A 13,818-nucleotide genomic window follows, 5' to 3' on the forward strand; every position below is an offset into this window, starting at 1 on the left:
TTACTTCTTCTGTGTAAATAGAATGGGGAACAGAAGAAGGTCACGTTCAGTTATTTAACTTTGAATCCCACATTGGTGTCTCCATACCATATGTGACCTCTGCTTCTGTTGAGCTTAGAGGAGAAATGGGAAATCAGAGTCGTGTAGCAGATGAGAATTGTGGGGCTGTGCCTGCCGATCAGGAGCTTAATGAGAGAGGTACGTCAAGGTCAGCCCTTGGCTCTAAGTAGCCCTTGCACAAATGTGGAAGGAAGAGCTACAGTTTACATCTCTGTCCGTTAACATTGCTTCCAGTAATTTCCCATTAGGCTACATTAAAGTAAGTCTAGCATCTGCTACCAGGGAGATGGGGATTCTGTTCCATTCTGCTCGTAGCTGTCTGGAAGATCATACTTGGAAGCTATTTTTAAGCTCTGAAGCGTGTCTGTTAAACAGTGGGTGAGGGACCTGGGACTGTTGAGCTCGTAGCCAGTGAACTGTGGGAGGAAGGATGTGATGGATGTCTCTAGTTCAGCCTTCCTGACATTTGAAAGATGAGTTCTACTTGTTCTAGCCTAACCCAAAGGACAGAATTAGTGCTTTTAGGTTATCAACCACAAAAAAGTAGCAGTAATGATTTTTGGTGGTTGCAGTTGCCCTAGGAGGCCATAAACTCCCGTTATGGAAAGTCACTGTGAGAATGATTAAAGAGATAGTAGATTGTACAACATGGCTCCTAAAAGCCTTTCAACCCCCAGATTCTGTTTTTCTCATTTGCTAATTTCCATTCCTTTGAGCTAAGGCTCCCAGAGTACCTGTGCTTTAAGTTCAGTTTGCTGTCTCACCAGGCACAGAATGGTCTCTGGGTTGGTAGAATTAAATGTAAGGTAAATTGTAAGTTTTCCATTGGAAACAGGTATTCTGGAGGTCAGAGGCCATGTGAGAAGTCATAGTTGTACTGAGAAAGTCCTTGCGTGTCTATTCTAGCTTACAAGTACCGTGCATATGTGGGTGCAGCCAGTATACCTCTGGGAGACCCAGACAGGCCTTTTACTCTGTGTGTGTGTGTGTGTGTGTGTGTGTGTGTGTGTGTGTGTGCATGCACACACACACACACACACACACACACACACGCCATTCGGGAGTTTACCCGTGAATTTTTTTTTCCACCCAAAGTGACTCTCAGCTTACCAGTTCAGAATTTAAAATAAATCAGTCCCGAGGTACTAATAGTTTTTACCATGTCGTTGTATTATCTGGTCTTACACTGCGAACAAATACTTCGTTATAATGAACTTTGCTGTGCTTTAGAGCCCGTATATTTACATTGGGTCTTCTTCCCAGATGATTTGAGGGCTTTTAAGAAATAGCCCCCATCCTTCGATTCCTTGCGGAAACAGCCCATCTTCCTGCAAAGGCTGTCTTATCTTGGGCTTTGGGCTGTGCTCCTGCACAGTTCAGCTTTGGTAGTCCTGTCCCGGTGACCGCCCCGCCCCCTCCCCCCCCTTCTTAAATCCTTGTGCCTTGGCTGCCCTTCAGACACTGCCTCCATTTCTGAGGTGGAGAAGGGAGAGGCTTTCTTCTCCCTTACCCTCATCCTCTTTCTGCACTTCTCAAGCCATGCCAGTTTTCTTTCCCTTCTGTGAAAGCCGATTTTACAGACAGTTCCCTTGCCAGCCCTGGGTTGTGTATGACGTACAGCAAAGCAAAAATGGGGTCTGTGCTAGTCTTCTGATTTATTTGGAAGGCATTTCCTAAGACCTCTGTATCCAGCTTCCCTGCCTTCATCGTTCGGCGGGGGACGCATGTGCCCCTGAGGAGTTTGCACGTATGGTTACCACCGTGCAGAGCGATTACAAACAGGCTGTGTTTTCAGTTAGTTTTGACTTGTGTATTTCATCTGTGAAGTTGGCAACTACTTGAAAGCCACAAGCTACTGTTTTCTGAAAGCTTCTTTGCACATGAGCATAAAACGTATGTATTGGATTTGGAAATTGTCCAATAACTGCCCTTTTAATGCAGCTCAATGTAGATTACAGCTGTTTCCTCTGGAAAGACGCATCCAAGTCATCATTTCTTTCTTCTCTTACAGAGTGTCTCCTCTGCAGAAGTCTGAGATAGTGGACGTGGTTAAGAAGCGGGTAAAGGCCATTACCCTTGCCATCGGGGACGGTGCCAACGACGTTGGGATGATCCAGACCGCTCACGTGGGTGTAGGGATCAGCGGGAACGAAGGCATGCAGGCGACCAACAACTCGGATTATGCCATCGCGCAGGTCAGAGGCGCGTTGACCAGCTGTCCCGTCCCGTTGGCAGAGGTATCAGCCGGGCATGAAGGCCTGGTTGGTGCTTGACCTCGGTCCAGCCCTAAGAACCCTGCCCCCTCTTTTGCGGTTGTGTCTAGACAAAATCGCCGGAGTATTTGCATTTCCCTGTGGTCTTGCTCTTGTGCGGTTTGAGGGCCCTGTGCTGCGGGTTGTTGTGGTTGTCGCGGTTGTATTTGTCAGCGGTGAGGTTGGCCGAGCTCTCTGTCCTCCAGACGAGGCATCGTCCCTGACAGATAGGTCTCGGGTCCTGCTGATGAGAGCCTCTCACCCTCAACTCCCACATCGGCTGCCTGTCCTGGTCCTGTTCCTTATGGCTTCCCTTGCTAAAGGATGGCCATGCTCATAGCATTAATTCTCTACCGTCCCCATCCCAGAGTCTCTCCTCTTTTCAGAAGGCGCTAGAACACTCTCTCATCAGGCATTGAAAGTCAGGGGAAAGCAGTGATTTACAACCGCCAGCCACCCTTCTCTACGGCCATAACCAGGGTGCTGCCCAGACCCGCTGCTCTGAGATGAACCCACGGTCAACAGCAAACAGCCTCTCGCTGCCAGACCAAGTGCAGCCCGTTCCTCTCTGGATCACATGTTGCCCGCAAGAGGGGCCCAGTGTACTTTGTAGTTAATGAACAGATGACCTGACAATGAGAGAAATGTCTGCTCCTCAGAGAGAGCCAAAACCTGAAGGAAAATAGCCAACCGCCTCACCCTAGGTATGACAGATCTAGATCATTTGCCCCGCTTGATCATCCAGAAAATCTAGACCTCACAATGGACACCGATCATGGCCTCCTGTCTACAGGTTACAGTAACTTGTGATTAAACGCCTGCGCGTTTGGTGGTTAGCCAGTGTTTTGTCATTTCAAGTATGTGTTAACCTTAATCACGTGAACACAAGTAATAGTGGCGTTTTCTCCCTTCAAGCTGAAACTGGGGGCTGCGTATACGATGTGAAAGAGCTTCCAACGCCCCCAGGGGTGCAGGCTGGTCCTGCGCAGCTTGGGGGCTCTCCCTCCCCAGAGCGGGGTTCTAGAGCATTAGATCACCTCTCAGACTCCCTCCCGGCTCGTGGTTCTGCAGACACAGGGAGGAATTTACAAAATCCTCCTGGCTCTGGAAAGCCCACGAAATCAGTCTTGTTTCTCTGTTGATTTCAAAGAAATCCTCAAGGTAATTGCTAAAGTTGGTAGGGGAAGGAATTCTGATTTTCCAGGTGGGAACACTGGGGCTCCTTCCCATTAGGTGACCTGCCTCGGGTCCGAGCACCGGGGGTCAGAGAACACCAGACCTGCACGTGACCTTGGGGACCAGTCCCGCACACCTGCCCGTTCACTTTCCCGAGTCCACCACTCCGAGGCCTGTGAGACTCCCACTTCCTGTAGTCTGTCAGCAACTGTAGATGTTATACACCCCAGCATTATTAAATACTTGAGTTATGGCATCATGTGGCTGGAAGGGATCTTTAGAGGTTTCCTAGGAGTTCCAGGCAAATATTTGCCTGTCTTTTTCTTTCAAATGTCTGGGGAAGGGAGATTCCATGACCTGCTTTATTGAAACTGCATACTAATAGGCTGTGGGATCTGGAGCAGTGATTGCTCTCTTCAAGTTGACAGCATGAAAGCAGGGTAGGGAGGAGAGAGAGAGAGAGAGAGAGAGAGAGAGAGTGAGTGAGTGAGTGAGTTAGGGGTCTCCTTCCCCTTCCAGTGTCATAGCCGCTGCCAAAGGAACTGATGCACGGCCCCATGTGTCTGTGGGTCTTTGTTTCTCCTGTCCGTGGTCCTGCCCGTGCCTGGGGAGGGGTCCTGCTGCTTCAGGGTAGCCTTCCTCCTGGCCTTACACCTTCCCCACCCGACACTGTGCCTCGGCCGCTTCAGTCAGAAGTTAGAGATGCCACAGTTTTATGAGTCCCGTTGCCCCTAGTGGAATGATAAACGTCTCTGGCAGAAGTTAACATCGTGTGCTTTGTCTTTTCATTTCACGTGGATGAATACGCTTTTGATCGGATCTTTGAGGAAGTGCCCCCGGAAGGTTGTATACCGAAGGAAGAAAATGTAGCTCGCAGGCTTGTCCTTGGGAAAAACGATGAAAGAGGCCAAGCTCTGGTTCTACCTCTTTTCCGCCCGCCTGTGCTTTTATCCTCAGAGGCAGCTGCTGGGACTCACGGCCCCCCTGTGCTGCTGCCTTGCCCGTGGGCACTCTGTGCTGGCGACAGTAGCCCTCGGCTGCCCGTTCTCCTCAGGAGAGGATCCTTCCTGCCCCCAACCTTCTTAGCGTCTTTTGAGCGACCTCATGAAAATAGCATTTTGATTTAGGGTGTGTGTGTGTGTGTGTGTGTGTGTGTGTGTGTGTGTATTTCCTGAAAACAGATCATTGTAGCGCTACACTTGAGTCATTCCGGATGACTCTAGCAGATGTTCTCTGTGCCCACCGAAGTTTAGCATCAGGGGGTCCAGGTCAAATGCAAACTTCCTTTTTATTTGTTTAGCCAGTTATTTTATGATTCCCCAATCCCCTTTGGAATCCTTAATGAGCTTTTATGGGGAGTTTTATTTTTCCATATGAACCTACTCCTGCCATTTTGAAGTGGCCATTTAGCTTTTGGAGTACGTAGTTGAGTGACCGCCCTACCCCCATCTCCTGGAACAACTCATGAAATGTGATGTCGTGTCAGATCTTTAAGGCTAATGGAACCTATTGTGTGGTTTCCTCTTGAAACAGAATGGTTTTGTTTTTAAATACTGCATTTCTAGTCAGAAATTTTCTTTTCTACAGTTAAATTTAATGTCAAAAGTAATCAGAAATAGGCAGTTTGCCATATCAAAAGAATTTTTTTTGCATGCATCACTTTTTTTCTACTTAAAAAATGTTTATTTTGAGAAAGAGAGAGTGCACACAAGCAGGGGACGGGCAGAGTGAAAGGGAGAGAGAATCCCAAGCAGGCTCCACGCGGTCAGCACAGAACCCCCTGTGGGGCTCAGTCTCACAAACCATGAGATCATGAGCTGAAATCAAGAGTCATATGCTTATCTGACTGAGCCACCCAGGTGCCACTCTATTTTTTTAAATTTAAATTCGAGTTAACATATAGTGTAGTATTGGTTTCAGGAGTAGAATTTAGTGATTCATCACTTACATGTAACACCCAGTGCTCATCCCAACAGGTGCCCTCTTTAATGCCCCTCACCCATTTAGCCCATCCCCCCACCCACTACCCCTCCGCAGCCCTCAGTTTGTTACCTAGATATAAGAGTCTCTTATGGTTTGTCTCCCTCTCTGTTTTTATCTTATTTTTCCTTCCCTTCCTCTATGTTCATCTGTTTTGTCTCTTAAATTCCACATGAGTGAAATCATATGATATTTGTCTTTCTCTGATTTATCTTGCTTAGCATAATATGCTCTGGTTCCATCCATGTTGTTGCAAATGGCAAGATTGCATTCTTTTCTATGTCCGAGTAATACTCCATTGGTAATATATACACCACATCTTCCTTATCCATTCAGTTGATGGACATTTGTGCTCTTTCCATAATTTGGCTATTGTTGATAGAGCTGCTACAAACATTGGGGTGCTTGTGCCCCCTTTGAATCAGCACTTTTGTATCCTTGGGATAAATACCTAGTAGTGCAAATTGCTGGGTCATAGGGTAGTTCTATTTTTAACTTTTCGAGGGACCTCCACACTGTTTTCCAGAGCGGCCGCACCAGTTTGCATTCCCACCAGCAGGGCAGGAGGGTTCCCCTTTCCCCACATCCTTGCCAGCATCTGTCGTTTCTTGAGTTTCTAATGTTTGTGGATATTCTCAATATAGCCTGATGATCTCTCTTAGGAGAGTGAGCCTGAGGACGACGACGACCCTGTGACTTGGAGTGGGTTTAGTTCAAGGCAACCGACGGGACACCAGTGTGACACAAGACTAATTAATGCGTAGACATTGTGAATTTAAACAGGATTGCCCCTAATGGTGCCTTTGTACCGGAGCACGACACGGTCCACAAAAACAAACAACAGCAACAAAGAACAAACCTTATTTCCCTCCCTCTAGCTCAGTATTCGCTTTTGGGGACCTTTGTGAGGTAGGACACAGAAAGCCAAGCCAGGCTAAGAGGAAGCAGATAGGATTCAAGTGGCGCCCGAAGACCCTCCTACCCCAAAGAAGATTCAAATATCTCATTTGATATTGGATATTGCTCAGTATTTCAAGCAGCGAGAGCCATTACATCATCATCGACCTCGTACCCACTGCCTGCTGGTTTTTTGTTTTTCTTGACTGCATAGCACTCTAGCAAGAAGTACGGTTCCCTGGTTGGAAGCAAAAAAGGAGGACACAATGAGTGTAGAAGTGAAGGCTGTGTGTGTGTGTGCCCGAGTGCGGGTGCCCCTCTGTGCACGTGCAGTTGCTTTTAACCTGCAGGCTGATGGTGGAAATAGGTCGTGTACACATATGTGCGTCCCTTTGGTAAAAAGGGTACTGGTGCCTGAGCGTTCCTGTCCCTTGCTCCCGAAGTCACCATAAAATCTAGTCGAAGAGAAGCATCTGGTTGCTTTGCTTTTCTTCCAATTCAAGTGGTCACCTTCTCCTAAGAGTTGAGGACCCTCCCGCCCCGGCAAAAAAAAGCATTTGTGTAAACAGAACGTCAGGAGAATAACAGTTGGAGGTCCACTGTTGTGTTTGGGGGAAAATAACAATTAGGTGGATCTGAGAGGAGATTTTAGTCGTCCTCACTGGACCTGAAAGCTTTGCCTTTTGTTTTCGGGAGGGAGCGTTTTTCTCGGGTTATCCGCACACTCCGCTTTCCTCTACTCCCTTACCCGTCTCCCAAGGCCATTTTGCAGCTTCTGTTCCTAAATGATGGGCGGTCCTGAACTTCGTTCTTTTTCTTTCTCAGTTTTCCTACTTGGAGAAGCTCCTGTTGGTTCACGGCGCCTGGAGCTACAACCGCGTGACCAAGTGCATACTGTACTGCTTCTACAAGAACGTGGTCCTCTACATTATCGAGGTGAGCAAGGTTGACCTCTTTGTCGAGGCGGAAGGCCTTCACGTATTTAAGGTAACTTCAAGAGAGGATGTTGTTCACGTAGAGCCGAAGAAAAGGTTGGGGGGGGGGGGACATATGGGAAAGCCGTGACGCACGTGGCCTCTCGGAAGCAGGGGGCACCTTGCAGGTGGAGGTCCTCATGCCGAGCCACCGGTGCACGGAGACTCTGCATCTGGCCCGAGTGGAACTTTGCTGTCACTCACACCCCGCGCCCCCCAGGGTGGTCAGCGCCTGGGCGGCAGATGCTTGCCCCTGTCTTGGTGGCCCCTGGGACGTTTCTAGGCAACCCAGTCATCCTTATCTTCCCTAGAATGAAAGGGTCTGACTTCTTGCTGTATTTCTCATGGAACCTGCACGTTACCCAAGCACGGATTTGTCACTTGTGGGCTATTTGGACCATACTATTTCAATGGGGAAGGCTGGGGAGTAAGCAACTAAGGTAATTAAAAATCTCTCTTGAACTCACTGGGTTGTGAAGCTGGTTTTCAAGCTGTTGAGTCAATTGCAGGTGGACTTACTTTACTTATTAGGGGGACTAGAGCAGGAGAAGGGTGGGCCCAGGGAAAAGTGGAACGGGCCCTTTCTGTGTGAGCTCAGGGGGAGTACCAGCAGGACAGCTGTGCTGCAAGGGGGTGGCTTTTGAGGCCGTCTTGACTAATACGTTTCCAAGTGTGTTTAGAAAGGAGGAAGCAGCCGGTCGCTCCAGAGAGATAGAAAAGCAATGTTAATTGTGGACGGTGTTAATACGGCATTCTGTTACGAGTTATTTTGTGTCTGATTTCTCAATGCTTGGCAGAAATAATAACCAAGGCGTAGAGCAACGTTTTCTGATGCGGATCTTTAATGTACTCAGCTCAGGAAATTTAACAAGTGGTTTGACTAGCCATTTCTTTACCAAATTGTCTACCCTTTCCTATCAAATATTCGGGTCAGACACATAGGTTCCCATCACTCACTCTGTAACTAAACTATTAGTGGGTAATTTTCCTGAGTTGTGCAGGTTGTTCCCTGTACAAGGCTGCCCAGCCGAAGGGGTAAATGGGACAGAGATGTAGGAAAACCAGGAAGAAGAGATGCGTTTTGCTAATTTGCACAAAGGCAGTCTACTCACCGCGTCTGCTCGTCTTGGGCTGTAGTAACACAGTTCAGTCCATGCCAAGTAAGAACTTCTAGATATGGCGGGTTTCACAGTTTGTGTCTTCCTTTTGTCTGCGTTATTACCGGGGTTTTTTGGAGGGGGGCACTTAAATATGTTTGTCCTTCTGTTTCTGTGACATGTTTTTCCCTCTGTGATAGGAGTCACTCCCGAGTGTCACTTGGGGTCATAGATAATCAGTGCTGTGGTCTGCAGGAGTGTAGGAATCCCTGCTCCCACGTGCCATCCGAAGTTTTGCATGCACTTTCAGCTCCTGTAGCACTTGGCCTCACAAGATTTCTTAACAATCTGTTTTTCCTCAAAATCAGCAAATTACAGATAGTCTAGACTTCTTATCAGGACATTTTACATGAAGCCCCCAACCCTCTGGCTTCCCAGAACTTCTTCCCAGGAAGTGCTTAGTCATTTACACCTCCTATCTTGCCCCCCCGCCCCACCTTTTTTTTAAATTTCAAGAGGGCTAAGGATGAGAAGAGTATAATTTTTGTCTGTCTGGAAAATTCTATCTGGAATGAAACCCTGAAAAGGCCGTGTGAGTTCCTTACATTAATTTTTCGATTGTAGCTGAGCCACAGCGGTAAACGGTCTTTTGTAAACAGCCTTTAAAAACATTCTTGGTAACATTTAAAAATGAAATAAAGGCTCCACCGCTCTGGTCTCCATTTTCTATTTAGTATTCCTAGGAGATTTAATTCGAAAACCAAGAGAACAAAATCCTCGCCTGCGCCCGGAGCATTGACTCGGTGTGTATATAGCCTCTGTGCCACCAGCATGCACTTTAAGTGTAATTTTAAAAACGGGAAATTTTAGTGTGTTTTGAACCGAAAGATGAAAGCTTATCGAACTTTGATTTGCTCCTTTGCGATGAATAGTTTTGCATTCTGAGGGTTACCTTGTAGCTAATGGAGAAGGAATTCTATCGCGTATTACTCTCAAATGGTTTTCTTGTAGCTCAAGGAGAAACCCTTGGCGACAACCAGTAAGTTCTCGTCTCAAACGACCTCTGATATATATACTATCAGTCATTTAAAAATAGAGTCTAGAGGCAATTTGGCGGAGTGACAAAAGACGCACAGGTAGGCATGTGCACGCACACACGCACACACACACTTAGAGTCTTAGGCATTGCCGTGAGGATTATGGTGATTTGAATTACCAGTGAAGATCGTATGGTAGACCTGTGAGCCTGTGATGCTCACTTGGTCCACTGACCTATGAAACTTGATTTTCCTGCGGGACCCACGGCTCTCTCCTCACCTCAAGACGGAATGCAAACTGCAAGTCCCTGCCACTCTCGTCCCCTGCTCGCTTAGGCATATTCTTTCGGGACCCTTTGCTGTGTTTACGGACATGTTCACATATACAAGCAAATCAGTGTTTTTACACACAGGTCCTCATGCTCTGTAATACGGTCTGCAGCTCATGTTAGACCTCACACCGTACTTTTGGGACCATCCCCATCACTACACACAGGTTCATCGCGTGCTGTTTCACAGAATAGCTTCTTGATCTGTTTCACCTTTCCCAGATTGATGATCAAGTCCTCTCCCTCCCACCCACAAAAAGCCTTGCGGAATAACAGCTTTCCCTCTAAGTAGGCCATGAATACTCGACCGAAATGATAGTGATCTAATTCGAGCGTTGCCACCACAGTGCCTTGACCGTCACGCACGATCAGTTGATAAGTCTGTACCACGGGCTCCTTCTTGCTGACAAACCTTAGTGCTATTTGACGTGTCATGTAAAATTTCTTCGGGCCGAAGTAACATTATAAAATAGGAACAAAACAATGGGATCAGTGATTTCATGGTCACCCTATTATTAATAGGCAAAACAAAAGATGCATAAACCTTGGCTCTCTGTTCCCTCCACTGCTGCCTGTGTTTAGCACTTCTTGCCTGCATGATAGCAAAGACCGCTAGCTTTGCTGCGTCAACCGTCTGTATGCAGCCCGGATGAGCCTTCTGACATACATTTGACTCATTCCAGTGACTGGCACAGTTTCTGGAACATCGACACTCAGAAATGGTGGCAGCGAGTAAACAAATGTCACTGCCCCCCTCAGACTCAGACAAGCAAAGGAGGGGCAGAGGGAGAGAGAGAATCTTAAGCAGGCTCTGTGCCCAGTGCAGAGGCGGACGTAGGGCTCGATCTCAGGACACAAGGTCATGACCAGAGCCAAAATCAAGAGTCAGATGCTTAACCGACTGAACCACCCAATTGCCCCATCCTCGAACTCTTCAAGGTTCTTATGGCTCCTGATGGAATCCCCAGGTCTGCCTTCCTGCCCCTGCCCCTCGTGGTCTGGATCCCGATTGTCACCGGCCTTATATTTCACTCCATCCCTCCTCATCTGTTATTAGTGCTGCTAATGCACAGTAAGATACACCTTTACTATGCTTACGGTTCTATGCATTAAAACTGGATTTTTTTTTTTTTAAAGTTCATGTGTTTTTGAGAGAGAGAATGCAAGTTGGGAAGGGACAGAGGGAGCGGGGAGGAATTCCAAGCAGGCTCTGCACCAACAGCACAGAGCCCGACGCGGGGCTCAAACCCACAAACTGTGAGATCATGACCTGAGCCAAAGTGGGACGCTTAACCAATTGAGCCACCCGTACACCCCACATTGGATTTTTATCATTAGAAACCAACGGGCAGTTTTCTGTCTGCCTCTCGTAGATGATGCCCAGACTATCACAAAGAGTGTCTGGAGATGGGTGATGATGGCTGCTCAATGGTGTGAATGTGCATTAAAACGTGATTGGGATAGGGACGTCAGGGTGGCTCCGTCTGTTGAGTGCCCAACTTGGACTCAGATCTGTGAGTTCGAGCTCCGTGTCGGCTCTGTGCTGACAGCTAGGAGCCTGGAGCCTCCTTCACATTCTGTGTCTCTGTCTCTCTCTCTCTCTCTGCCCCTCCCTCCCTGCCCCCCCCCGCCAAGAATGAATAAACTTTTTTTTTTAATGAGTGCTCTATGCACTTTATTTTATTTAATTTTCATGACACTTGACCATTTTTTTTTTTTAACGTTTTATTTATTTTTGAGACAGGGAGAGACAGAGCGTGAACGGGGGAGGGGCAGAGAGAGAGGGAGACACAGAATCGGAAACAGGCTCCAGGCTCTGAGCCATCAGCCCAGAGCCTGACGCGGGGCTTGAACTCACGGACCGTGAGATCGTGACCTGAGCCAAAGTTGGACGCTTAACCGACTGCGCCACCCAGGCGCCCCATGAATAAACATTTTAAAAAGATTAGTATGGTAAACTTTATGTTATGTGTATTTTACCATAATAAAAAAACATGCCAAAAAATTTTAAAAAGAACATCACCAGCACTTTGTTGGTTGAGTCACGTGGAGGGAAACAAAAATGTGTAGCCAGGACCCTGTGCTTTGGAGAGCTCACTGAAGGTTTTTTCAAACCTTCGATGTAGTGTAGTTACGTAGTTTTGTTTACGTGTAGTTTTGTTTTGTATCAGCGATCAAATGCTAAGTTTGTGGCTGTGACCAGATGACCATATTTCTCAGAAGGTAAATTTCCGCTGGGGGCTGGACCATGCAGAACATCTTAGCCTTGTGGGGCAAACGGGGCTCTTGTCAGCCAGCTAGAGGGGGTGCGTTCCTTGTGTGTCAGAGGTAGGGATAAAATTAGCGAAGGCAAGGAGGTAGGGTTGGGTGGGATATATGAGTGGCCAGAGAAGGGGATCTAAATAACTAGACAGGAGTTTTGTTGCTATTAGAAGCTGGGGTTCCTTTTTCATTCCGGAATAAGCGAGTGACATAGTAAAAGCGATTTCAGAAAACTCCTATGTCAATATGTAGGGCAGATGGCAAGCAGAGACCTTTAATGTAATTTTGTAGTTTTAACCTGGAGCATAAATCATGACCATTATGTAACTATTTCCCAGCATAATTTATAAGCAGAAAGGAACAACTGATTTAAAAAAAAAAAAACAAAAAAACAACTCTTTGATTTCCACAATGGTAGGCATTTACCGTAAATGTAAAGATGGGGGAAAAATCCGTATACATTTTTGAAGCCCTCATGCGACTGCTTGGTGATAATTCCCAGAGAGAGAAGGGTCGATTAAATCCTTTAAAGTTCCTACGCTATTTAACAAAGTAGGGGTTCGCTACTCAGAATTTCCTGAATAGGGTACAAAGCCTAAGAAAGTTTCAAAGCATAACAGCTTCCGCATGTTAAGCATTTACTAGGTGCACTGGTTTGTCCTCAGACTTTCTGAACCCCTAGGGAAAGGTAATATTCGGAATGGAGAAAAGTTTTAACGATAATAAAATTCAAATAGGAAAATAATAGGGAAGTTACTTGACTTTAACCTGCATTTCAAAAAATTACGATACAGATCCCTTATCAACTTTGATGTGTGATGTAAAGACAAGACCCCAAATCATCTTTGAAATAGATCAGACTTTGAAATTATGATAATTATTATTATAATTGCGATGGCGATGAGTTGGTGGCTCCTAGTGTAGAGAGTAACAATAACTTAGGTATTGATGTGAAAAATGGGAATTTTATACTACTTAGAGTGTCTGCTTATTTTTGGCAACACGTATAAGGAATTTTAATGTTTTCTTGGGGTCATTAGACTGGCATGAGTTACTGGCCAGGAACTGGGATGCATATTTGGCATGGAGGTCTGGAAATATCACTGAATAAGACAGATTTAAACCACTGCAATTTGAGATCAAATGCAACTAACCAACAGAATTTTGTTGAAAGCTAATTAAGACTTGTCAGTATCTGACAGGCCTAACACAAACAACAAAAAGCCTGTGCTCTAGAACGTTCCAAAATGTTTACCAGCATTTCGTTTTCCGTACCTTAAAACTAAAACAGTAAAATGAATTATGGTTCATGTATAAACTGCCATTTTCACCCAAAATATTCTCAGAGAAGTACTTCGAATTTGTTTTTTTTTTTCTGAAAACATATACATAATCTTTTTGTTGTGATATGGTTTTTTGCTGTCGGACCTCAGAGGTTTTGGGTTTTTTTTTTTCCTCCATTTTTTAGATCATTATTGTTTGAGAATAATTATATCTCAATGACTTGTAGGCGGACCCTTCTTTCATTTATTATCTGACTAGCTTCTCATTGTGGAGCCGTAATGTGCGAGAGATGCTGTCGATTTGGTAAGCCCTGTTCCAAACTGGCATCTGTTTCCCAAGAATAACCCAGGCCGCCTTGTAAATGGACTTTGGGTAGATTTTGCTTTAAATCTTAGAGTCAACGAAGAATAGACATTTTAAAACTTTAAAATATTACCCAATAACGTTTTCTCCTTTTTTTTTTTTAATTT

The 13,818-nt window shown here is 46.0% G+C and overlaps 1 protein-coding gene across 12 annotated transcripts in view; it reads left to right on the plus strand.

The window, feature by feature from the left end:
- Nucleotides 1–13,818, plus strand: part of ATP8A2 (ATPase phospholipid transporting 8A2) — a 633,649-nt gene that overhangs the window by 368,044 nt on the left and 251,787 nt on the right. For all 12 annotated transcript variants that reach the window (XM_006927173.5, XM_023250034.2, XM_019820599.3 and 9 more), the window contains exons 26-27: nucleotides 2,072–2,255; nucleotides 7,191–7,301. In XM_006927173.5, coding sequence (XP_006927235.1) covers nucleotides 2,072–2,255; nucleotides 7,191–7,301 — 295 coding nt within the window. The remainder of the gene's footprint in view (nucleotides 1–2,071; nucleotides 2,256–7,190; nucleotides 7,302–13,818) is intronic.

The sequence above is a fragment of the Felis catus genome, chromosome A1 (assembly GCF_018350175.1).
Source record: "Felis catus isolate Fca126 chromosome A1, F.catus_Fca126_mat1.0, whole genome shotgun sequence".
In the NCBI taxonomy this organism is placed as follows: domain Eukaryota; kingdom Metazoa; phylum Chordata; class Mammalia; order Carnivora; family Felidae; genus Felis; species Felis catus.